Below are 25,537 nucleotides of genomic sequence, written 5' to 3' on the forward strand. Positions count from 1 at the left end.
GTACAGAGACATCCTTGATGAAAACCTGCTCCAGAGCGCTCTGGACTTCACACTGGGGCGAAGGTTCATCTTCCAACAGGACAACGACCCTAAGCACACAGCCAAGATAACAAAGGAGTGGCTCCGGGACAACTCTGTGAATATCCTTGAGTGGCCCAACCAGAGCCCAGACTTGAACCCGATTGAACATCTCTGGAAAGATCTGAAAATGGCTGTGCACCGGCGCTCCCCATCCAACCTGATGGAGCTTCAGAGATCCTGCAAAGAAGAATGGGAGAAACGGCCCAAAAATAGGTGTGCCAAGCTTGTAGCATCATACTCAAAAAGACTTGAGGCTGTAACTGGTGCCAAAGGTGCTTCAACAAAGTATTGAGCAAAGGCTGTGAATACTTATGTACATGTGATTTTTTTTTTTTATTTATTTTATTTTTTTTTTTATAAATTTGCAAAGATTTCAAACAAACTTCTTTTACGTTGTCATTATGGGGTATTGTTTGTAGAATTTTGAGGAAAATAATGAATTTAATCCATTTTGGAATAAGGCTGTAACATAACAAAATGTGGAAAAAGTGAAGCGCTGTGAATACTTTCCAGATGCACTGTATATCGTGTATCACCATTCAGCCTAAAAATACAGAGATATGATTTTTGGTCCATATTGCCCAGCCCTAGTTTAACCGCACTGCATAGCAATGCCACAAGCAAGTTACATTTACATTTATGCATTTGGCAGATGCTTTTATCCTAAGTGACTTACAGTGCACTTATTACAGGGACAATCCCCCCAGAGCTGGAGTTAAGTGCCTTGCTCAAGGACACAATGGTGGTGGCTGTGAGGATTGAACCAGCAACCTTATGATTACCAGTTCAGTAATAATTTCTTAACTTAATAATAACTTATTATTGGGTTCCTTCAAAAATAAATGAAAAATAGTCTGAGACCCTATCACAAAGTGGACAAAAACAGGTACACCATGAACTGAACACATTCAATGTGAATGCGATGTGAAACTTTTTTCCCCTCTATGTTTCACTGTATTTTTTTATTTAGATTGGTTCTTTTTAAGAGGATTGAAGCAGGCCTGTCAGGATTATTAAATAATCGTTTGATAAATAATCGTCTTCATTATTTGAGATAACTATTATTATCAGGTTAATATTATCAGGTATTATAAGGTTGCTATTATTGTGCACTTTAAATTCCAATCACATTTTAATGCCCAAATAAGGGAATTTTAAGTAAATATATTTATGCCATCAACGTGGAATAAATGTCCATGTCAACCAGAGCTGCTCTGTCTGGAAGAGTGTGTAAATTGCTTCTCAAATGCTCTAATGAGTGTGCTGTCAGCAGAGGCTCACGCCAAACTCCCGCAAAAATATAAACAAAGAAATATAAACTTTGATAGTGAACGCAAAGCACTCAAGCTTCACTTTAAATGATCGTCTAATGGCAAATATTCCTGTTCATCGCGTGTTCATACACGCAGTGACACAGAGGGGGAGACTAACGTTTACTCTATTTCTGAGTGATAAAATGATCAAACAAAATCTCAAATGTTTTGCTTCATGACAAATAAGGGCTGGGTTTAATCAAGGAGCATTAAAATAACGTGAAAGTGAAGAAATCAGGACAAAATTATTTTACTATTTTATAATATAATATAGTATAGTATAATATAATACAATATAATAAAATATATATTAAAAAAATCTATACTTTTTTTTGGAAAGAGTTCCAAAAACAGTGTAAATGTAAAATGTACAAAATTTAAAGTTGGCCAAAAAGAGACATTTTAAGTATTAAGAAATATTTTGATATTTAAAACATAATTTTTCATGTCATTCATAAGTATTAAAGCCTTAAAAGGAAATCGTATATCCCTATTTTATTAGTTCATTTATATATTTTAAGTTAAATTTGTAAAAATGACTTCTTAAGGTGTATAAAAAGCACACGCACACCTTAAGAAATATGACAATTTAGAAGACAATCGTGAGAGCCTTAAAACTGACAATTAATCGTCATAATCGCAATTATTTGTTTGACAATTAATCGTCAGCCAAATTTCATAATCGTGACAGCCCTAGACTCAAGTGTGAAACAGTATTTCTACTTCCAGTAGAACATGTTTGTCCATGACCTGATTTTGGTCAAAAGGAATCATTTACTATTTTTGTTTTTGTTTTTGTTTTTTGATGTTAATCATATCGCTGTTCAAACCGCAATATTATTCACCATCATCGTAATCTTTTTTTTTTTTCCCATCGTTTAGCCCAAGCAAGCAACTCATCCCCAACCACTGAGTGCTACTCAAATCATACAGCCTATTGAGGAGAGGTGTGGTATTACTCACTTTACTAGGTAGACTTATGATTTTTGCTTGGTGGACAATAACAGGCATAAAAATGTGATTTACTGTGGGTTGTCTCTTTTGATCTGGGCCAGTACACAACCACTTATCAACCACTCAGAACACCTTATCTACTGCAATGGTCAGCAACACTCCACAAACTTGCAGTGAGTTTTGCATGGACAAGAGTCACTTCTAATTTCTTAAGAAAATGTAAAAATCAATTTATGTGATATAAAAGGAACAATACAGTTTTGTTGGACTGTTCGCTTGCAGTGCAGAAACAGGGTAAGGTGTATTGATGGTATTACATTGCATGTAACTTCAAAACTTGTGTTAAAACACTATTTTCTGATTTGGACCTCAGTGTCGGAGCAGTTATTCAGGGCTCTTCTTGTCTGACAGGACAAGAGTGATAACTGCATTTACACACAGAGGTGAATTCTGTAAAGTTCACAGGCACATGGTTCTCTGGTGGACATAATGGTTCTGATGGTAATTTGTACCTGATCCAGGAGTGAGAAGCGGTCCATCCAGCTCCAGTGCCTCTTCCTCGGCCTCCTCCAACTTTTTCTTCTTCTTCTTGGGGTCACGGGGCTTGCGCAGTAAAGAGAGCTCCTCAGGGTGCCGGATGTCTTGAGGAGTAGAAGAGAGACTCATTGTAATTACAGGACAGAACACCACTAAAGCCAGCTCAAGAAACAACAACATGAGGGGGAAATATTTCACAAAGAAAAACAAGCAAGACTAAAGGCTGATTTATACTGCATCGAAGCTATGCCATAGTCGTGCACCTCTCCAAAAATATAACCAAGTGTTGCGTAATCGCAGACCACAACAGTTGTGATTGGTGCGTTTTGTAACCAGACTGTCCCCCAGGATAATATAAAGTATATTAGAGGTAGTGTTACAGTTTCTCCAAGATTATTTTAATCACATTGTATCACACTGTATTTAGGCTCGTTTTATTCAAGAGCATTTGGTGTTTTTATATTCCATTTGTGTTTCATTAAGTAACAAGTGAAAAATGTGAACTATTATTGGAAACTGCACGGGTGCTACCAAATCAGGTGCTGGTGCTACATTTTTAACAGGCACTTTGAGGGCACAAATAACGTTTATGTGGCCCGGCTTTCTCAATGCTGTTTAGAGTGTCAAGGCCATTTACATAGATTTTAAACTTGTTTAATCACAGAGACTTTGAATTGCAACAGAGTATTCTGTGCCGAATTAAAATGGTTTCCCAGCTGCGCTTCTTACTGGTTCTTGCAGCGCTGTTTATAAAGATCTGCGGGGTTGGACCGGTCTGCAAGTAAACACGCGCTCTGCACTCACATTGTCTGTCGATTCAGCTGTGCTGATTATTGCTCTGGGTAGCAGTTACCACTTTTCCGTTCTGCTTTTGTAGTGTCTGTTGTTTGATATTTCTCATATGCAACAGAAAACAGCAGTCAGCAGTGCATGAGCAAAGAGAGTTGGCAAACTTTGTAGTCACACTCGTACTACTTCAAACAAAATGTACTCGCACTGGTACAAAAAATGGTTGCTGGATTACACTAAATCTAAAATCTAAACTTGATTTTCTGTGAAATCTGTAAACACCGGCTGGCCAAAATTATGCAGACTGGAGTTGACTCAGCCCGACTGGAAATCAGGGCAAACATCGGTGATAAAATAGTGTAGTGTAATCCAGCCTTTACTTGCAGCCTGGAGCCCAGATGAGGGTGAGTAAATGGTGACAGCGCTCTCATTTCTTGGTGAACTATCCCTTTAAAACTATCTTCTATCAAAAAAATATTTTCCATGACTGTGGGCAGCCTTGCGGTGATGTACAAAAATGCCCCTCTTGATGCAAAACACAGCCGTTAATGTATTAGGCGGGTGTAAGCAGACAGGACAAAAATCTTATCTCTCAAAATATCAGATATGTGCGATGTGTAAATGAAGCTTAATTGACCAGCTGCAGTCTGCCACAGACCTATGGTTAATATTAATCAAACAATATTGACAAAAAGAGTGAAAGAAAAGCACTCACTGTACTTGACTGGATAACACTGTAGCATTAAGTCAAATAAAGGTCAATGACCGGTCTGCTTCTCATGCAAACTCTGACTGCAGCAGTTTTATTTATATCTTATAATCACACAGTAAAGATAATCAATAATTAAGGTAGTTTTATTTTGAATTAGATAACTTTTTTTAAATGTTTTTATATTATGATTTTAAATGTTTGATTGCTGCTGTTACTGAGAAACCTAAAGCATTGTTGACTGTTCATTAGTTTATTAACTGGATTTTGAATAATTATTGAATAATTTTAAATCTTGAAGCAATGATAACTTAAACATTTGAAGGCAACATTTTTTTTTTATTTAATTTGTTAATATTAATAATAACTTTTTAAATGTATTTAATTTTCAGTGGTTGGGGTGCAGTGGGGAAAAAAAAAAAAAACACTATAAAGCGGTGCCGTAGTTTAAAATAGTTTGGGAACCACTGGCCTAAAGAGAACAAATACACGTCTTTGCAGATGTCTTAGGCACATATATATATATATATATATATATATATAAAAACACACACACCATGGCGGCCAAAAGTTTGGAATAATGTACAGATTTTGCTGTTTCGGGAGGAAATTGGTACTTTAATTCACCAAAGTGTCATTCAACTGATCACAAAGTACAGTCAGGACATTACTGATGTAAGGACTGTAAGGTGCGTGAGAAGTGCCCAACAAGTGCCCACATCTATGGCAAGTGCTACAGGAAGCTTGGGGTGAAATGTCACCTGAGTATCTGGACAAACTGACAGCTAGAATGCCAAGGATCTGCATAGCTGTCATTGCTGCACGTGGAGGATTTGAAGTAGATTAATAAATTTGTTTTAAATTGTAAAAGTAATTTTTCATGTTATTAATGTCCTGACTATACATTGTGATCAGTTGAATGCCACTTTGGTGAATAAAAGTACCAATTTCTTTCCATAAGAAATTAACATAAAACCTCTTCAGCAGAGGCAAAAATGTCTCCGACTGATGAACGTCTAACTGAGAGGATAAAATTACTGTCAGTAATTGGTATTAACACTTCTGGCACTAGCTGTCTTTTTCTGAAGATTAATGTGTTTTAATTTCATTTCTTCTAAAAGCATACTGGCAGGACGACTCGCACTGCCTACATTTTCCACAGTCCTGGAGGAAAGCGATAGTGACTGAGTGTGTGAGTGTGTTGATGGGGAGGGGCTTCTTGGCTTGCCAGGAATCACTTGTTTAGTTGTGTTACTAAAGCAAAAGCATTCCAGAAGTTTTAAGAACTACCAGATGGCAGTTCTCTCTCTCTCTCTCTCTGCGTCTGCCCTTTTACAGCCATATGTGAGCGGCCTGTAGCAGGTCAGCGGAGTGCTGGGAGCGAGCGAGTGCCTCCTATGACATTATAATAAACAAACAGAAGATTCTTCAGCAGGCGCTCCCAAATCAAACAGCCACAACTCTCAAAAAGCCACACATTCATGCAAATCTGACAGTCAGTTCTTGTGTAAGTCAGAGAGCTCTGGCACCCACTGGAGGAACAGCCCCTGTGAAAACGGTCATCGCACTCCAGCAGATGGTAAATAATAAACAGACTCAAATTTATTTGATGCATCACACGAGAAAGCAACAATAATTAGAACAACTCAGGCCAGTCAGAACCACAGATCAGAGAGAGAGAGAGAGAGAGAAAGAAATGGATATGAAGCCAGTGTTGAGTCATGATATCAGCCTTTCTGAATGACCAGATAGACCTAATTCAAGAGTTACACTTCATATCACAAGTATTCACAACTACTTAAAATTTACAAGAGATGGCGTATTCGAGCATATTCAAAGTCGACGTGTCATAAATGGCAACAAGAAACGCGAGAACCAATGCCGCTGGACATCACTGACATCAAACCATCATACAGGTTTGGGAAGACATTAGAAATTAAACAAATGATGACAATTTGTGGGTGAATGAACCTTTTTAAAACACTTTCTGGTATGCCAGCTTAATATGCAGAGTGAACCCTATGAGTAAACCCATTTGTAAGTTGATTTCCTTGAAAAGTGTAAACACTGTGACTCTGTGGAACTATCAAAACATTCCTCAGATCTCCTCCAGCCTGACATAACATTGGCTCTACTAATGCTGTGAGTTGCCAACAAAAATTGAAGATGGGGGGAGTGTTTGGAGAAACCTGTTGAAAACAGTTTTCTTTTTCAGCACACCAGTCTGATTCCAGAAGAAAAAAATCTCATTTTTTTCATAGGCGAACTGATAATTAACCCTCTGGGGTCTGAGGGTGTTTTGGGCCCTGGAGAAGTTCTGACATGCCTTGACATTTGTGCTTTTTTCAGTTGCTTAAAAACTTATTAATGGCTAAAATCTGATAACACTGTATTCAGCACAAAATGGGCTACAATAATATGTGAGCAACATGTATGTACATGTTTGTATTTTTGAGAAAATAACGTTTATGCGTGGTTTTTGAAAAATTAATTTTAAGTCACTGAAATAAGGCCATATAACACATACTAAACATTTGTTCACAAGACTTTTGAGAACTGGATCTTGTAGCCTAGAGTTTTTGCTACAAAATGATGTGAAAACCATCCTGATCACTCATTCATACAAAACAATATAGTCATTTAACTTTTGTAAGACACTTTTAGTGTTAGAAAGGCCATATGCGAGGAGGCGTGGATGATCATGAATATTGATGTGATTCACACTTGAGGAGACAAAGACCCCTCCCCTGAGAGAGAATGAATGTGAGGAGACTTAAAGATTGAATGTACTGTTTTTAGTTTAAGTTAAAAAAGTAATCTGACTATACATTTTCTTTACATAAAGACTAAGACCTACACTACCATTTAAAAGTTTTAGATCTGTAAGATTTTTTAATGTTTTTAAAAGAAGTCTCTTCTGCTCACCAAAGCTGCATTTATTTGATCCAAAATACAGCAAAAACAGTGATATTGTGAAATATTTTTACAATTTAAAATAACTGTTTTCTATTTGAATATACTGTCAAATGCAATTTATTCCTGCAATCAAAGCTGAATTTTCAGCATCATTCCTGCAGTCTTCAGTGTCACATGATCCTTCAGAAATCATTCTAATATGCTGATTTTCTAATATGGGCATATTTACAGCACATTTTACACATTTACACCCAAACAGATACAGGTGCATCTCAATAAATTAGAATGTCGTGGAAAAGTTCATTTATTTCAGTAATTCAACTCAAATTGTGAAACTCGTGTATTAAATAAATTCAATGCACACAGACTGAAGTAGTTTAAGTCTTTGGTTCTTTTAATTGTGATGATTTTGGCTCACATTTAACAAAAACCCACCAATTCACTATCTCAAAAAATTAGAATATTGTGACATGCCAATCAGCTAATCAACTCAAAACACCTGCAAAGGTTTCCTGAGCCTTCAAAATGGTCTCTTAGTTTGGTTCACTAGGCTACACAATCATGGGGAAGACTGCTGATCTGACAGTTGTCCAGAAGACAATCATTGACACCCTTCACAAGGAGGGTAAGCCACAAACATTCATTGCCAAAGAAGCTGGCTGTTCACAGAGTGCTGTATCCAAGCATGTTAACAGAAAGTTGAGTGGAAGGAAAAAGTGTGGAAGAAAAAGATGCACAACCAACCGAGAGAACCGCAGCCTTATGAGAATTGTCAAGCAAAATCGATTCAAGAATTTAGGTGAACTTCACAAGGAATGGACTGAGGCTGGGGTCAAGGCATCAAGAGCCACCACACACAGACGTGTCAAGGAATTTGGCTACAGTTGTCATATTCCTCTTGTTAAGCCACTCCTGAACCACAGACAACGTCAGAGGCGTCTTACCTGGGCTAAGGAGAAGAAGAACTGGACTGTTGCCCAGTGGTCCAAAGTTTTGTATTTCATTTGGAAACCAAGGTCCTAGAGTCTGGAGGAAGGGTGGAGAAGCTCATAGCCCAAGTTGCTTGAAGTCCAGTGTTAAGTTTCCACAGTCTGTGATGATTTGGGGTGCAATGTCATCTGCTGGTGTTGGTCCATTGTGTTTTTTGAAAACCAAAGTCACTGCACCCGTTTACCAAGGAATTTTGGAGCACTTCATGCTTCCTTCTACTGACCAGCTTTTTAAAGATGCTGATTTCATTTTCCAGCAGGATCTGGCACCTGCCCACACTGCCAAAAACACCAAAAGTTGGTTAAATGACCATGGTGTTGGTGTGCTTGACTGGCCAGCAAACTCACCAGACCTGAACCCCATAGAGAATCTATGGGGTATTGTCAAGAGGAAAATGAGAAACAAGAGACCAAAAAATGCAGATGAGCTGAAGGCCACTGTCAAAGAAACCTGGGCTTCCATACCACCTCATTAGTGCCACAAACTGATCACCTCCATGCCACGCCGAATTGAGGCAGTAATTAAAGCAAAAGGTGCCCCTACCAAGTATTGAGTACACATACAGTAAATGAACATACTTTCCCGAAGGCCAACAATTCACTAAAAATGTTTTTTTCTTATGATGTATTCTAATTTTTTGAGATAGTGAATTGGTGGGTTTTTGTTAAATGTGAGTCAAAATCATCACAATTAAAAGAACCAAAGACTTAAACTACTTCAGTCTGTGTGCATTGAATTTATTTAATACACGAGTTTCACAATTTGAGTTGAATTACTGAAATAAATGAACTTTTCCACGACATTCTAATTTTTTGAGATGCACCTGTATTTGCAAGCACAAGCTTCGTTATGATGAGGCAGCATAAACACTAGTTAAAACATAATCTAAACATTCATATTATTTTTATATCATATTTATATCATACAGCATACAATTTAAATACCTGCTTTAGCCGAAACAACATTTAAATGTAACTAAAACTTGCCTATTAGGACATATTTCAAATTTCAATACTTTGAATACTGGCTGGCAAGTCTGGAAATAGTCCAGCTAGTAAAATATGTACACGTTTATATAAGATAACATGTCAACTAATGTAAGTAAAACGAAATGACTTACTCATCCGGAATTGTATCCTCGGCTGGATCAAGACGCTCTTCAAAATGCAAACATTCCTCGTCGGATTCTCGCTCTTCTTCTGAGGAAAATGTGAACTCTTCGTCACTATCTAGGACCATCTTTAGAGCTTCCTCACCTGTGTAGCGTGCCATCTTCCAGACGCGCAGGAAAGTGAATGAATCTGATGATGAACTTGATGTTTTTTAAGACGTTGTTGGGGGCATTTACCATTTGCATTGATCGCCTCAGCACATTACTGTATGAATAGCGCGCTCTGCTGGTGGGTGTGATCTCAGAGATAATGAGCTGAGCCTGGAGAAACTGTACATTGCTTTGTTTCATACAGATTACATTGCAGGAGAATATTTGTTTTACATTTGAATTGTTTTATTTAAAAGTACACATTTTAAGCTTTCTTTAGACATATGTTTCATGTTTGTGTGATAAGTATTCGCGGAGTTTCACTTCATTTTCGTGACGTGTTTCAGAAAGATGCTCGTGGAGACAGAGACAGCTGAAAGCGTACCCTGTTTATTTTCTTTATTTTACAAAAGCACAAGGTTTTGTTGCGAGTGTACACAAATAAAAGTAGACCCTTTATAGTCTCTAATGATGTGTTACACTTATCTGTATGCCCAAAAATGACGGAGTATTTTAAGTTGTTTCCGCTAAATCCAGCAAAAATCCAGCAGGACGCGCCGGCGCGTCCATCGACCCCAGAGGGTTAAGGATAATTTACAAGCCTTTAAAGACAAAGCTACCGTGAGTTCTGAGTTTGTTAATCGATGGTTCATGTTCATGTTATTTCAACTTCACTTTCAACTAACTGTGTTTGATAGTGGAATTCCTGGAGAAGAACTGCACTACCCATGATCCTGAGGGGGAAACCAATCAGAGAATTGGGGCAAACAAACTGCAGCAAAAGAGCTCAGCAGCAACTGTTCACTTTCAATGACGCACTGTGAATGCCGCATACGAGTTGCTCTCCCTACACTCTCAAATAGCGGTCGACCGAAAGTGGATTTTGCAGATACAGATAACTAAGCTGGTGGAAAAAGCTGATAACTGATTTAATGGCCAACAGGTCGTCTTTCCTTACTGTGACTGGCACACACATAGAGGCAACAAGTGTCCAAAATGGATAAAATCCTAGATGCAGTTTATTGTGCAACCAAAATTCCAATAATAACCAGAAAAAAAATAAGATTGTGTATATAAAGTGAGATTTAAATCTGAACAAGCACGCAATACACCAGTGACTCTTACTTTGAAATGTCTGTGCTACCAGCTGCTCACACAAACACATTAAGTAAACAAAACACGCACTCTTACAATCATTTAAAAAACTCTTACAATTTATTAAAATATAAACACTATCCACAGTTTTCTCGACAACCATTGGATGGCGCCATGATTCTAATTGCTGCTGGACTGTTTTTTAGTTCCTGTCTCCATAAGAAACTTCCAATACCAGTGTTCCAGATAAAAAACAAGAACCATTTTAAGTGTTAGTTGGAGTAAAAATGAGGTCAGGCTCAATTTGTGCAGTTATTTGCTGTCATAACAACTCAAAGTAGTTAATGATATCAATGTACCTCAGTCCATATCTTCCCATCATCCACCGGGGTGAGGTACTAAAAGATGCTCATCGCGACTATCAGTTAGTGTTCTGTGATGGCATGAGGATGAGTAAATGATGAGAAAATGTTTGGGTGAACCATCCCTTTAAGTGTCCAGGGTAGGACTGCACCAGCTGTGCGTAAGTTCTCTCGTAAGTTAGGATGTAAAGTTCACACTAAGGGCTTAGTAACTACTAGTTAGTTTGTAACTAAATCAGTGCTTAATTTGGCTGCACCACCTGTTCTTAAGGCAAGACTTAACTAGTAGGTCGTAAGCTCTCCGTAAAGCGTAGTCGCGTAATATGACGTTTTCCTGTATTGATCCAATAAGCAGCCTTCCAATTTGTACACAGAAGTGTTAAAAAGCTGTGAACTTCAGTTTTATCTCATTATGGTTGATGTTCAAACCTTGTAACCCGTAACTGTCAGCTGTAATAAATTATATCCCCATTAAAATAGGATACGTAATAAAAGTAGCTACATTTGATAAATAGTATATTTGCCCTGTGTAAATAATAATATATAGGAACTGTATCTAAAATAAATAAGGGGTGATAAATAAATACTAATATAACAGGCTGAAAAAAATAGACATTTATTCATTTTATTATCCTATATATATATATATATATTATGAATGTGTTGAAACTTGACACCAAGCAACGCATCCTGAAAACTGCACCGTTAGATTGGTTTCATGCTGAACAGCCTCTTAAAAGGTAAGTTTTTTCTCTCTCATAAATGTAAACGAGTGTAAATGTCAACATCATCATATATGTTGAAAGGATTGAAGCCTGTCAACCAAAACATGAGCTCATTGATGTCAATAAATGAGTCTGCTTTTTTTATTCCATTAGTTACTCCTGGTCAGAGTCTGCCGTATATATTTAGTTTATACGTAAGGTTATATTCTACCTAAGTTTAATGGTGCAATGCTCAAATATTTAGTAGTGCATAAATTGTGACTTAGTGCCCATTTACGCTACAACTAGGCTAAGTTGTAACGTACGTATAGCTTGTGCAACCGGCCCCAGCTCTGTGTGTAGCATAGTAACGTGGGACAACAAACGCTATGCAGTCAGAGATTGTTTTTATTTCACCTCTAGAGGAGACCATGGAGGAATGATAATAAAAAAAAAAAATAGAAATATTGGCAACAATCGGTGTGGATTTTTGCAGAAGCATCTATTGGAGTCAATATGCTAGTAAAACCAATCGATATGGGTTTTTTAATGGCCGATGCCAATATCCAGAGGAAGGGTGGCCGATAGGCAGATACAATGCCGATATATCATACAATTTAATATAGTAAATAACAAATATTAAATTGCTAAAAAATTTACAAAATTACAGTACTGTGCAAAAGTTTTAGGCACTTAAGATGTTTCACAAATCATTTGTCTTAAGATGGTTAATTATATCTTCAGCTTAGTGTGTCAATAGGAAATATAAATGTTAGACTCCCAAACATTCCTTTTGCAAATAGAAAAGATTAGAATAGCAAGAACAGGGAGCCATGCAACAGATGTCCTGGCCCTCACATTGCCCCCCACTGAACATCGTGTCAGTCTGAGATTACATAAAGAGACAGAAGCAATTGAGACAGCCTAAATAGATAGAAGAACTGTGGTGAATTCTCCAAGAAGCTTGGAACATCCTATCTGCCAACAACCAAGAAAAACTGTGTCCAGGTGTATCTAGGAGAATTGGTGCTGTTTTAAAGGCAAAGGTGGTCACACCGAATATTGATTTAGCTTTTTTTATGTTTACTGGACTTTGTATGATGTTAATTGATAAATGAAAACTATTTATGTCATTATTTTTGAAGATATCTTCACTATGCAACATTTTTCACAAGTGACTAAAACGTTTGCACGGTACTGTAGTAACCATGATTATACTATATATTGTAAACATTTAAGTAACAGGGTTTGTAAACTTTTGCCAAAAACTTTTGCACAGTACTGTATATATATATATATATATATATATATATATATATATATATATATATATATATATATATATATATATATAAAACTTTAAAATGGTAGATAGCAGTTTCTTCTGATTTCTGTTTAGTCATCAAATTTTAGTAATTTATTTGCACATGAAGAAATTGTTAATATATTAAGAAGAAGGAAATAACAGTACACACAGTAGTCCAGCAACCATGGATGGCATGTCCACATTAGCAATCACATTTACTCAAAAAAAAAAAAAAAAAAAAAATACAGAATCAAACCAATAGTACATAGTGCATAGTGAATAATATATTTACTTACAGCGCACGTGAAGTGCTTTTACTTTGGGCTGCATCCGAAAACGTAGGCAGCTGACTTGCTACCTTGCTGCCTAATCAGTTAATGGCTTAACTAACAGCTGTTTTGAATGAATGGAACTCTTAAGGAAACTGGTCTACGGACAGTTTGAAAAGCACCTTATTTTCATCCTACCTCCGTATACAACATCCGGAGGCAGCATTTTCCTGGTTTCAGATGCAGCCTTGAAGTTGCACTCACGTGCTTATGCGGATTCAGCACGAGCAGAAATCTCCTGACAGTTTAAACGGCCTGGATCGCCTGCTTGGATTGACACTGAGAGACCATCCTGATTTGTGAATGAGAGGAGCTTTTGATCCTGAAGTTTTTGATTCTGGCTGATAGAATACGTGCTTCAGAGTATGATATTAGATGAGCGCTCGACGGGAAGAAAATCCAGCGTTTTCGTGAGGTTCATGAATTACATCTGTTTAAACGATATATCTGCATATATAATACAAGTTTTATTGATATTTGCCTTTTATCATTAGAAAAGCAAGTTAAAAGTTACAGGGATCTGTTGAGGAGAGACTGTTAGAAAATGTGTTTTAGAGGTAATCTGCTCAAGTTTTGTGAGGTTTGTTTATTACATCTGTTTAAACAAGATATGCACATATTTGCAGATGGTATCTAATATTTGTTTTATTGATATTTGCCAAGATCATTAGACAAGACAGTTAAAAGTTACAGGGAACTGTTGAGGAGAGAGAGGGAGAATGAAACAGGCGAGCACTTTAACATTATGAGTTCAAACGCATCTGTCGTGGCTCTGATATGTGGACCGTTTAAATGAGACTGTGTCGCACACCAGTCTATTACATGTCTCAGTGGCTTCACATGCAAGCAGGCGATTCTCAGCACCCTCAAGAAACAAATCAGCCAAACGGGAAAATGTAACGCCCGATGCCGATAATTTAAAAAGCCAGAACGGCAATATATCGTTCGACCACTAGGTAAAACTGATATATCAGTCGACCTCTACTATCAAACTACTAATATATTTGTATATATTAGAATATTTTGCAACATTCTTTAAATATATTGCTTCTATACAAATAATCAACAACTTAAAATGATTTCAAACTTTCAAGTTTACAAACTAAATATTTTCATTCCCTCATGAAAGATGTTAAGTACACAGTCTTGTACCTTTGTCTTTTTGTCTTATTTTTAAAATACTTTTTTGCTTCAAATCAAAGTTTTTAATGTTGTGATTCACCTCTGAGATGGTTGGTTTGGTTCATGGCTTAGAACTCTTTCATTAAGGATTTTATGAAATCCCTATGGAAAAAATTAATGGGGAAAATACTTACGGAATCAAAGCGGCTAGAAATGTGGGCGGGCACTGTTCCCACTGGTGCTGCTAGTGGCACAGAAATGACAGTTCAGGGGTCAAATTTCAAGGCAACACTCGTGATTTCTATCCATATAGATGTTATTTGACAGAGCAACTTATAATAATTTGAGCGTCATGCTGTAATAACGTCTGATCATTTGTGATTGAGATTAATTTAATTGTGGAAATTTCAAATACGTTTCCCTTTCAGTGGAGGAATAATTTGGATCTCTCTCAGTACTAACAAACTCTGATTCCAAATAATGAATGAGAGAGAGAGAGAGAGAGAGAGAGCTGGACAGTCATTGTCTCACTGTTGCCAGTTGGACTGCTGTAAACTTCCTGTCTCTCACCCCTTTCTAATGCTGTGCAACTCAGCAGGCTATTCAAGACTTACAGTCGCCCCCAAAACATATTTGTACACTTAAGTCACTCTTAAAAATGTTTAAATATCATTGCATCAGATGACAAAATATTAAAGCAAGTGTCATCTGCACTCAAATAATGCCAGAAATAGAGCCATTTTTAAAATGATTTTTAAGCAAATGAAGAATAATCCTTCATGTTCACACAGGAGTCCTAGTAGAGTCACCACAGGTGGAGTTTAGCACATTGATGATCATGATGAGGAGTTTCCAGTGTATGTGTGGCTGGCTTCACATTCATTTTGAAGTGCACATCACTTGCAGATTATTTACTGTATATATTAAGTTAAATCACAGACTTTGCAGTTTAATTATCACACTAATTAATTTTATTTTATTAATTGTGCGTTCAATCATTCTTTTTTGGTCCAAATATGCCATATTCCATTACATTCTGTGTTTTATAGCTAATGCCATTTTTATGACTAGATTCTGTGATTCTGTGTTTGCAGCATACTACAAATGGTAACCGCGTTATAAGCAGACTCCGATCATTAAATTATTGAAAATGAAGTCACATCCTGAGGTATTAAGGCAGAATCACCATGCTACCAACCCAGTGTGTGAATTAAAAAAAGAATTTAATCAGCAGTCCGACTGTCATCGTCTAAAGTTCAGCACTCAAATGTTTTTTTGGTTAACAACAGGAATGTTGGAACGAAAAAAAATCTTATTTTGTACTATATCAATACTTAAACTATTTCATCAGAGCAAAGCAGAGATGACCGCAGATGTGAAAGGGATTCATTAATTAACGTTGTTTCACAATGCGCAGCTGCCGGCAGTGACAAAACGATACGAATTTGTGAATTTGATTCCTATTCCTGATCGAGTCCTGATCGCTACAATGTTTTGTACATGTAACAAAAACCTTGTTAGTAACACAGTCAAACAGTTTTATTACACTAAAATATTTTCCAGAACAAATGATTATTTTCCAAGACATATGAGTATTTTTCTAATTTTCCATGACTTTTTGATGACTGGAAAACTGCATTGCAAAACAGCAGGTTTTCCAGGATGCCTGGGAACCCTGCTATACAAGAACCAGTAAGCTGCAATAGAGTGATACAACATGCATTAGAAAAGTTGCATTTTTCATTTTCCAGAAACAGAAGTATGAAACGTCCCATACAGCCAAGGTATGTTACTGTATGACGCTGTCAGACATTCAGCCAAGGGCCATTTGTTTTGAATCCCTCACTCAGAATCAGATTTATTGGGGCAAATGTGAAATAATGCCCAACTTTGGAATGTTTACAGTGATTTCTTTGGAAATCTTGTAGTGAAGCATATTTGTTTTAGTTGCAAACCCAAAATTATTATGCTGGTCTTTGAAAGGAGAGAGAGAGGGACAGGCAATTACGATCATTTCAGTGGATCAAATCAATATGAGGTAGGAGGTCATCTGAATTCTTCCCCCAGTTCTCTGCAGATATCGACAGTGAGATTCAACCTGTAAGGGCTTGTCAAGGCCTTGCTTTCTAAATATGGACACTGCAAAAGTCACCATTAGACAGCTAGATTGATAAGAACTGTTTATAAAACATGATTAGGGGCAGTTCAAGGGCATGACGGGTGTATGGGCAGCAGTCATCTACTACAACTGGAGAGAAACATGAATTAAGATGGCTCACAGTGTGTTAAACAATAAGAAAGACAAAATAAGACAGCACTAATACAGCAAATTACTAAGCAACAATGAACTTTATTTAGAAACCCCATGAAATATTAAAAGGGGTGTTGTGGATTTTAGATCATTTCTAAAATAAAATTGCTTACTAACCTTTTCTGTGTATAGTTTTATCCAATAGGCCTATTACAACTTTGTCATTACAACATTACACCAGTAAACCCTGTAATGTAGTAAACACTGTAATGCCAGTAAAAACCTGATTTTATCACACTAAAATAACATTAACGTTGTCATGTACGTCTTGTGGCTATACTTTTGAAACAGTGAGTATTTTAACATTTATGGACTGGCACCATTCACTTCCATTTTAAGTGCCTCCCTGTAACTGCGTTAGGTTTGCTTTTTTAAATATAATATATATTTATTAGGGGTGTGACGAGATCTCGTGCCACGAGTGGTACAATAAAAGGTGACAGAGTGACAGACAAGACATGAACAAAGGCTGTGTCTTGTTTGGAAGGCTGCTCTGGAAAAAGACTGTGTGATTGTTTCAAGGAGCACTGTAATTGTTGACCCCTCTCCAAACATAGCGCTTATGGTTGTGACCAGAAGCTGTGAGGCGTGTCAAGGTGTTGTCGGGCATATTGTAACTGGGCTTTTTTGTGGCATTGGTGCAGGAAAGGCTTCTTTCTGGCAACTCGACCATGCAGCTCATTTTTGTTCAAGTATCGTCATATTGTGCTCCTTGAAACAACCACACCGTCTTTTTCCAGAGCAGCCTGTATTTCTCCTGAGGTTACCTGTGGGTTTTTCTTTGTATCCTGAACAATTTTTCTGGCAGTTGTGGTTTAAATCTTTGAAGCTTGGTATCAAGAGATCCCCGAATTTTCCACTTCTTAATAAGTGATTGAACAATGCTGACTGGCATTTTCAAGGCTTTGGATATCTTTTTATATCCTTCTCCATCTTTATAAAGTTCCATTACCTTGTTACACAGGTCTTTTGACAGTTCTTTTCTGCTCCCCATGGCTCTGTATCTAGCCTGCTCAGTGCATCCACGTGAGAGCTAACAAACTCATTGACTATTTATACACAGATACTAATTGCAATTTAAAAAGTCACAGGTGTGGGAAATTAACCTTTAATTGTCATTTAAACCTGTGTGTGTCACCTTGTGTGTCTGTAACAAGGCCAAACATTCAAGGGTATGTAAACTTTTGATCAGGGCCATTTGGGTGATTTCTCTTATCATTATGATTTAAAAAGGAGCCAAACAACTATGTGATAATAAATGGCTTCATATGATCACTATCCTTAAATAAAAGACAGTTTTTTTGCATGATCAGTCATATTTTCAAAATCAATGCCAATATTTCACAATTTCTGCCAGGGTGTGCAAAGTTTTGAGCACAATTGTATAATATATATATATATATATATATATATATATATATACACTATATTGCCAAAAGTATTCGCTCACCCATCCAAATAATTGAATTCAGGTGTTCCAATCACTTCCATGGCCACAGGTGTATAAAATGAAGCACCTAGGCATGCAGACTGCTTCTACAAACATTTGTGAAAGAATGGGCCGCTCTCAGGAGCTCAGTGAATTCCAGCGTGGTACTGTGATAGGATGCCACCTGTGCAATAAGTCCAGTCGTGAAATTTCCTCGCTACTAAATATTCCACAGTCAACTGTCAGTGGTATTATAACAAAGTGGAAGCGATTGGGAATGACAGCAACTAAAATGACAGAGCGGGGTCAGCGGATGCTGAGGCGCATAGTGCGCAGAGGTCGCCAACTTTCTGCAGAGTCAATTGCTACAGACCTCCAAAGTTCATGTGGCCTTCAGATTAGCTCAAGAACAGTGCGTAGAGAGCTTCATGGAATGGGTTTCCATGGCCGAGCAGCTGCATCCAAGCCATACATCACCAAGTGCAATGCAAAGCGTCGGATGCAGTGGCACGCCACCACTGGACTCTAGAGCAGTGGAGACACGTTCTCTGGAGTGACTAATCACGCTTCTCCATCTGGCAATCTGATGGACGAGTCTGGGTTTGGCAGTTGCCAGGAGAACGGTACTTGTCTGACTGCATTGTGCCAACTGTGAAGTTTGGTGGAGGGGGGATTATGGTGTGGGGTTGTTTTTCAGGAGCTGGGCTCGGCCCCTTAGTTCCAGTGAAAGGAAATCTGAATGCTTCAGCATACCAAGAGATTTTGGACAATTCCATGCTCCCAACTTTGTGGGAACAGTTTGGGGATGGCCCCTTCCTGTTCCAACAAGACTGCACACCAGTGCACAAAGCAAGGTCCATAAAGACATGGATGAGCGAGTTTGGTGTGGAAGAACTTGACTGGCCTGCACAGAGTCCTGACCTCAACCCGATAGAGCACCTTTGGGATGAATTAGAGCGAAGACTGTGAGCCAGGTCTTCTCGTCCAACATCAGTGTCTGACCTCACAAATGCACTTCTGGAAGAATGGTCAAAAATTCCCATAAACACACTCCTAAACCTTGTGGAAAGCCTTCCCAGAAGAGTTGAAGCTGTTATAGCTGCAAAGGGTGGGCCAACGTCATATTAAACCCTATGGATTAAGAATGGGATGTCACTTAAGTTCATATGCGTCTAAAGGCAGATGAGCGAATACTTTTGGCAATATAGTATATGTATATATATATATATAAACAAGGGTCAAGTCTAAATTATTTTTATGTCGCCAAAATATCAAAATATGCCACAAATTATGTCGACTGATCTTAAATTGTGTTAAACCCAGAACATTCCTTTAACATCTTGATTAATTATTTGACTGGTCATTTAAACAAAAAACAAGCCTTTAGATATGCCCCAACTTCCTGTTTCAACAGAAAATGTGTCAACACAGGTCTTTACACTGTCACTGTATTCTGATTTAGCCCAAATCGTACGTCTGCTCTCGGCATTATAGGGCTAATGTGCAATAATGTATAGCAAAATCTTTTAAATTCTTAAACTACAGGGGTTTGAAACATATGCTTATTTCACCAGCATATGCAGGCTGAAATAAAGACCTTTAATAACATTTCTGCTTATATTTGGGAAAGCATTTCCCAGGCACCTGAGGCTAACCGTGTTAAGACAGAAAGCGGTGTAATATTTTCAGGAAAGCAGCACTCACTGAAGGTTTTGCAGATGTCAGATACAGCTTTGAAGACGCGGTCAGAGAAGTTCACTTTCACCCTCATGTGTTTCATGTTGGGCAGCTGCAGGCGCAACAGCTTGTGCTGAGGTGTGAAGAGCAGCCTAGCGTCAGCCTGAATGCCATATTTATCAAGTGTCCAGTGGGTCTTTAACAGCCAGGTCTTCTTCTTTTCCCACCACAGAGCATGATCTGACCAGTCCTTCTTCACATCTGCACAGGGATACAGAGAAAAGCATGGCAAGGTTAAAAATGATGATGAGAAATAGTGGTGGGTGATATTAGTGGTATGAGGTCATGATAATGATATTTCATACAATATAGCTATTTTTGCTGGGAAGTCTGTTTTATATAGTACTGTCCAAAAGTATTAGGCACATTATATTTTTCCAACTGCCAACAACCAAGAAAAACGTTGTCCAGGTGTACCTAGAAGAATTGGTGCTGTTTTGAATAGGGCCTGAAATTTGGCACATATAGCACACAATTTGAATCATTCCTGCAAGTTCCACATTCATAGCTTTCACATTCACTTTACAGTGCAGCTGCAAATTATTAAACCAATAGATACAGATGAACAAATCAAATCAATAACTTGTATTTGTATCAAACTTTAACTCAGGAAGATGCACGAGTAAATCTGCTCTCTCCCTCTCACGTGCAGCTGTCAACAGCGCATTGAGCGCATGCAGTGAGGGAGTGCTTTAATCGCATAGTTACTGAACTTAAGATGTTACAGATGTATAAACTTTTCTAAACCTGTTAATTCAACATGCAAATAGCTTTACACTGTGCTCCATTAGCGAGCAACGCGATAAAACCTTTGCTCCTGTTAATAATTAATAAAGCTGTCAACATTGCAAGCGTGTGACGTTGGAGCAATCTACATTTGACGCCTTTCATATCTTAGTGCTCCATCATTAATCATAATGCAGCACATTTGACAAGAAAGGCAGAAATAGCAAAAATGCTTTGTGTACCAACTGCATTGGGAAGTGAGACACTTAAACACCTGTTACATCTCTCATATCCATCTCTCCATCCAGGGTCAGAAATTAACAGGGGCTCTGGGCAAAAATGCCACCTAAATTCAAAATATGGGGGCAAAAAATTCCCAGCAAAGAGCTACAGTTTTTTTTATTAATAACATCTGATAGCCTACACAGTGGGTATCCATCCAGAGTAAGCATTCTGCCACTGTACTCATCACACTGAGTCATTAGCAGCTTTAATCCGCTAAGGGGTGTTATAAATAGGGCTGCCTCCAATAGTCAACCAAACGTTAGTTGATGAAAAGAGTCTTGGTCGACCAAGTTTTGATTGGTCGTTTGGTCGCAGAAAAAAAAAAACTCCACAGGAAGTGGCGAAGTCACAGTCAGTGACGGACAGACATGATCGTTTACACGGCTGGTCCATGTGGTAATTAATTATGGTGGGCAGGAAATCCAAAGTGTGAGATCATTTCGAGAGGGTAAAGGATGACCCCAAGAAGGTGACATGCAAACTCTGCAGGCAAACGATCGCCTATCATTCATCGACCTCAAACATGGCTTATAATTTGAAACATGTAAGCAGCCTAACATCAACCACTTAGCATGGCTACTCGCTCTAATGTTAGATAACCAAGATAAATATGCGCTATTAGGCTTATCCAAGTTTTTGTGGGAAGTGGGGAAGATAAACGAGTACCTCGCTTGCTGCATGTTTAACTTAATGTGCATTTCTCTCTATAAATTAACAAAATGTCTCCTTGCTGGTTTTTCCGACACATTCAGAATCATTAATGCTTTTGCTGGTGTCGCTGTGGCTCGCTTTGTGCGTGCGCTTGTAAAATTTATTTTAAAGGCTCATTATTTCGGTTTAGTATTTCTCTGTAATGTAGAGCAGCGCTAGCAATGTTATTTATAACATTCTTTCTCAGCCCTGGAACTCAAACCATTTTCTGATGACACCCCCCCCCCAAATATATATTTAAGTAATTAAATTAATATCATAAACGTGCAACAAGTCGACTAATGTCTTAAACTAACGACTACTAGTCGACTAGAAAAATCTTTGGCTGGGGGCAGCCCTAGCTATAACCATAGAATTTCAACAGGCCAGAGCTGAACACCTTAAAGCTGTTTCTCGCAACGTCACGACCATTCAGTTTGAGGCAGTAATGCTTGTTTTGCCAACTGACTTGAAGAAGCAGCAGAAGAAAGAAAGAAACAAACAAGAACAAAAACTGATTTGCTGGAGGGACACAGCAACACAGACCTTGATAAACACTTTCCTGCAACATTTAGCATTCATGAGGATGCCCACGCATCAGGACTTTTTGTTTTTGTTTTATGCTATACTGTATGTAATAACCAGAAAAGCTATGCAGTTCAAAACTGTAAGTTCTTGTCACAAAAGACAAAAAAAAAAAAAAAAAAAAAAAAAAACTGTGCTTTATTATCTATCTATTATTTTATTAGTAGTTAATATTTGCTATTTGATGTTGTTTTTATTTTCTGTAATGACTACTTCCACCCCCTTCTAAATTATACCTGCAAACAGAGCACTGAGTATGTTGCTGCAGTAGCTCAGGGTGTATGCCGGTAAATCAATCCCTATTTGGTCCGGCTTCGAATCTACATGTGTTGCATTATTTTTCCCATTGTGTTTTATTGTCTCCACTCTTAATATTATCTTTAATACTATTTGAAATACTACACAAAATGAATATAAAAGGTAGTTTTACTATAGTAATACTGTATTAACCATGTTTTTTTGGGCAGAAAACATAGATTTGATGCAATTAACACTGCTTTTACTACAGTTAATTGATTTTAATGTAGCTATTAACCATGTTTAATTTTTGAGGTTACAATTATTTTACTACAAAATACCATGATGATACTATGGTTACTGTATCTGTAGAGGACATCAGGACAGATCTGTGTTTCATCCCCATTTCATGTCATCGAAGACAAACTTTATTTTACTAATTGTCCACAAAGTATTATAAACATTGAAGTAAAATGTCTGAAGTGAGTGAGCTGTTGTTCTTGCAGTGATTGGAGGCTGGGAGTGCAGCGGGCGTTTTCTCTGGCTCGGCATCTCCGCCTCTTGGTCCAATACAATTGTTAACTTTGACATGGCGTGATCAGTAGAGCGTCGGTTTACGATGCTAATTAAGACTGCTTTTTCCAAACTACTTTTCTTCCCATGTCATGTCAGCAGTGAAGACAGACTCCTCCTTTGATAAACATGAACATAAAATATGCCTTAAAATTAAAATAATCACCTATAAATGCTGAAAATGTCTCAGCATTTGTTTTGAATGTTTTAATTGACTTTTAAGACATCTATATCAAATATTAATAAATGCGTAGATATAGTATGCAATAACAGCATATCACAGTCATTTTACTTCAAGTTAAGTTAAGTTCCCTGATGTCACAATCGAACGCTTGAGGTGAGTGTTAAAGGTGTGCTATTATCTTCTTTTGGTGTTTCCCATCCTCCATGCGAACACAGACAAAGGTGATTTGGGGGGTTTTGACGCTTCAAAAGATTAAAGGACATTTGGATATTTAGATCTTCACCCGGATCTTTGGAAAAATACAAATGAACTACCCTACGCTATTGTTCTGTATTAATGTAAAGTTGAATCACAATCTTTATCATGTAAACATGAACGCTGCCACCCTATGCTACCTACAACCTATGGCTTTACCTTTTAAAACACAATTGTGGCGACAGATATAAGAGTAAATGTATAAATGCAGTATAAAACCAAATGACCAACAATAATCATACAAGCCACAGAGTCAGTACCAGCCACAGTGCAAAATGAAATGAAATGCAAATAAAAACCATGCAATGCTGAAATAATGACTGCATTTGTTTTGAATGTTGAAATTAACTTCAGCGATATCAAATGTTACTCTTGATATGTGTTCAAATGTGTATTTATGCAATAATGGTATATTGTTTGTTTGCTGGTTACATTTTACTTTTTCACATGTACAAACAAGATAAAGAAGCAGGTTTCGATCCTGCAACCCCTGGCTTCACATTCAAAAGCAATACCACTGCGCTATCAGTTCACATGTGTATACTCAAAGCTCTTCTGTACTCTCCACCATCCTCTTTACCTTTAGAATGAAAAACTAGAAAGAACTTTAAAATAAGCACATATATATTTCATTACGTTTATGAGCGAGTTTTCAACTGAAACACTTCAGTATAGTTATTAAATAAAATCATGCATGTTCACAATGAATTTTCATCATATAATTAAAAAAAAATGAAAAATAAAAAGCATGAAGATGCAGTTGACATGCAGGGGCTAAAGAGAATCTTAGTTTGTTATATTAAATGGTTATTAAATTATGCCCAGAGATGCCGCAGAACACTCTAATATAATGTTGGCTGAAATGCCTTCACTTGCCTGGGACTCGGGAGCGCCCATGTTTAAAACTCTTCTGGCGGATTGTGAGGACCCACTTTGAAGACCAGCTGTGGGTTAAACACTTCAGAATGTCAAGAGCTGTGTTCGAAGAATTGTGTGCCAAGGTCTGTCATTTCATTGGGCCAGTCACACCAAGCCATCACACACTCATAACAAGTACACAAATGGTCAAAACACATTATCGTTTTGTGTGTCCATTACCTTGATGCGCATTTTAACTAATGAGAAACTCTACAAAATCCACCTCCTCCTAGCGCATTCAATTTTAAGCGAATTTTGAGAATTTATTCGCATTTCCAGTCAGGATTTCTTATGTGCAATTTCAAAATGCGCATAAAAATAGTTGGATGGGAACCCAGCTAGTGCCAGCCACATCGCAAAATGAGTTTATATGAATCTGCTGGATATATTTTACTTGCCACGTGTATCCAAACAAACAAACAATAAAAAAATTAATATAAAAAAGAGCAGGTCTTAATCTTGCAATCTGTCACACATGTCATTCTGTTGTACCGAACAAGCTATCACTAGGCTATCAGTGATTTTGGGAATGAGTCTCATGTGTGAGAATTTTAAGTTTTTACGCAGCGGTACTTCCCGTGGTAAAGAGGATCAGTTTCATTGAGTATCCACTGTAGGCCTACTTCCAAATACATACATCGCGATATTCACTGAAATTTTCACTGAACATAATTTTTTTTCGTGCCGTCTGTTGTGCAGAGTCAGTGGTGGATGTTCATGCCATAAACATGCAGACGGGCACACACTCCTCAGGCTCCGCATCAGTTCGGTGTCGTGCTCGCGTGCTAAATTACGTGACCGTTCAGTACTTTTGTTCAAAATATACCGTCCAAGTAACACTGTTGCAGCCTACTTCCCTGCCCATCAGCTCATCTCATTTATGCATCTGTCTGTCTGAAAAGCCTCCTCAACAGCTAGAAGCCAAAAGAGCAGAAGGGATGGATGTTTTTTATTTATTAAGTTAATCAGGTCTGATAGAACACAAAATATAATGTAACCAAATGCTACAATGTAGTTAATAATAATATTAACAAAACTAATATCTGGATAAATAGCCTTGATGTTAAATAAAACATTATTAATGATACAATAACAATTTTACATTTACCACTTTTAGTGTATGAATCAAATCTCTGACT

At 37.6% G+C, this 25,537-nt stretch overlaps 1 protein-coding gene across 2 annotated transcripts in view; it reads right to left on the reverse strand.

The window, feature by feature from the left end:
* LOC127410946 (fermitin family homolog 2-like) overlaps positions 1-25,537 on the reverse strand; it is a 131,707-nt gene that overhangs the window by 43,646 nt on the left and 62,524 nt on the right. For both annotated transcript variants that reach the window (XM_051646228.1, XM_051646229.1), the window contains exons 3-4: positions 19,913-20,146; positions 2,861-2,989 (exon numbers count right to left, since the gene is read on the reverse strand). In XM_051646228.1, the coding sequence (XP_051502188.1) occupies positions 2,861-2,989; positions 19,913-20,146 (363 nt within the window). The remainder of the gene's footprint in view (positions 1-2,860; positions 2,990-19,912; positions 20,147-25,537) is intronic.

This window comes from Myxocyprinus asiaticus, chromosome 20, assembly GCF_019703515.2.
Source record: "Myxocyprinus asiaticus isolate MX2 ecotype Aquarium Trade chromosome 20, UBuf_Myxa_2, whole genome shotgun sequence".
NCBI lineage: Eukaryota > Metazoa > Chordata > Actinopteri > Cypriniformes > Catostomidae > Myxocyprinus > Myxocyprinus asiaticus.